A 908-nucleotide genomic window follows, 5' to 3' on the forward strand; every position below is an offset into this window, starting at 1 on the left:
GCACTATGCGTCATAAACGGAAGGCAGTTTTGAAGTTGCATAATGACAATGGCAACAGTGGTTTTTTTTTTTTTTGTTTTTCACTTAAAGAAAAACACAAACTGCGTTTATCCATACAAATATTCTTTTGAAGTTTTCCTCCAACATATTCAGAAAACTCTGAGATTTCGAAACAATCTCAATTTTCTTTATTTTCATCTTTCATCTAATTCTTAAAAAAAAAAAGCAATTAAATTTAGCTGCTATAAGAATTTTTGCAGGATGTGAAGCGAAGAGTACGGTTGAAACGGGTAAATATGAGCGATCGATGTTAATTCAGGCAATGTTCGTTTCTGGTGTAATAGAAATTCAAGTTTTCTGCTTCAACTTTTTGTCGAAGCTTGCTGTGAAACTAGCAGGCAAAGAAATTGAAATTCCCATCCACATTTTTGTCAACTGCTATGTGATTTTCGGTAGTGCTGTGCTACCTACTGTCAATTTAATTTTCGTCAAACGATTTCGTAACAGCGTCAAACAAGCAATTCTAGAATTGTTGTCAAAGATTATGATTAAGACGAGAATGTTTACTGTAGTACATATTGTACCCAAGACGAAAATTCATTCAATTTTTACGTAAGCCAATACAACTATGTCTTATTTTTATACAATATAACAAGTTTGCATTTTCCAAGTTATTCAATCTCAAAATTGTTGCGCTTTCCGCTATCTTTTGTTGTTGTTTTAGTATCTCGAAATACCTTTACTTTTCAATTTCATCATGAATTAATTTCATGTGCAAAAAGTCTTCCTCCAACATATTCAAAAACCTTTGAGATTTTGAAATAATCTCAATTTTCCTCATTTTCTTCTTTCATCTAATTCTTAAAAAAAGTAATAAGGTTTAGCTGATGTAAGAATGTTTCAGGATG

The 908-nt window shown here is 31.4% G+C and overlaps 1 protein-coding gene across 1 annotated transcript; it reads left to right on the forward strand.

The window, feature by feature from the left end:
• Positions 1-260: 260 nt before the first annotated feature.
• On the forward strand, positions 261-616 carry LOAG_14868 (hypothetical protein; the record flags this gene model as incomplete). Its single annotated transcript, XM_003150360.2, has 1 exon — positions 261-616. A coding segment is annotated over one exon (356 nt), but the record flags the coding sequence as incomplete, so codon positions are not given.
• Between the last annotated feature and the right edge of the window lie 292 nt (positions 617-908).

Source organism: Loa loa (assembly GCF_000183805.2).
Source record: "Loa loa unplaced genomic scaffold supercont3.1324, whole genome shotgun sequence".
In the NCBI taxonomy this organism is placed as follows: Eukaryota; Metazoa; Nematoda; class Chromadorea; order Rhabditida; family Onchocercidae; genus Loa; species Loa loa.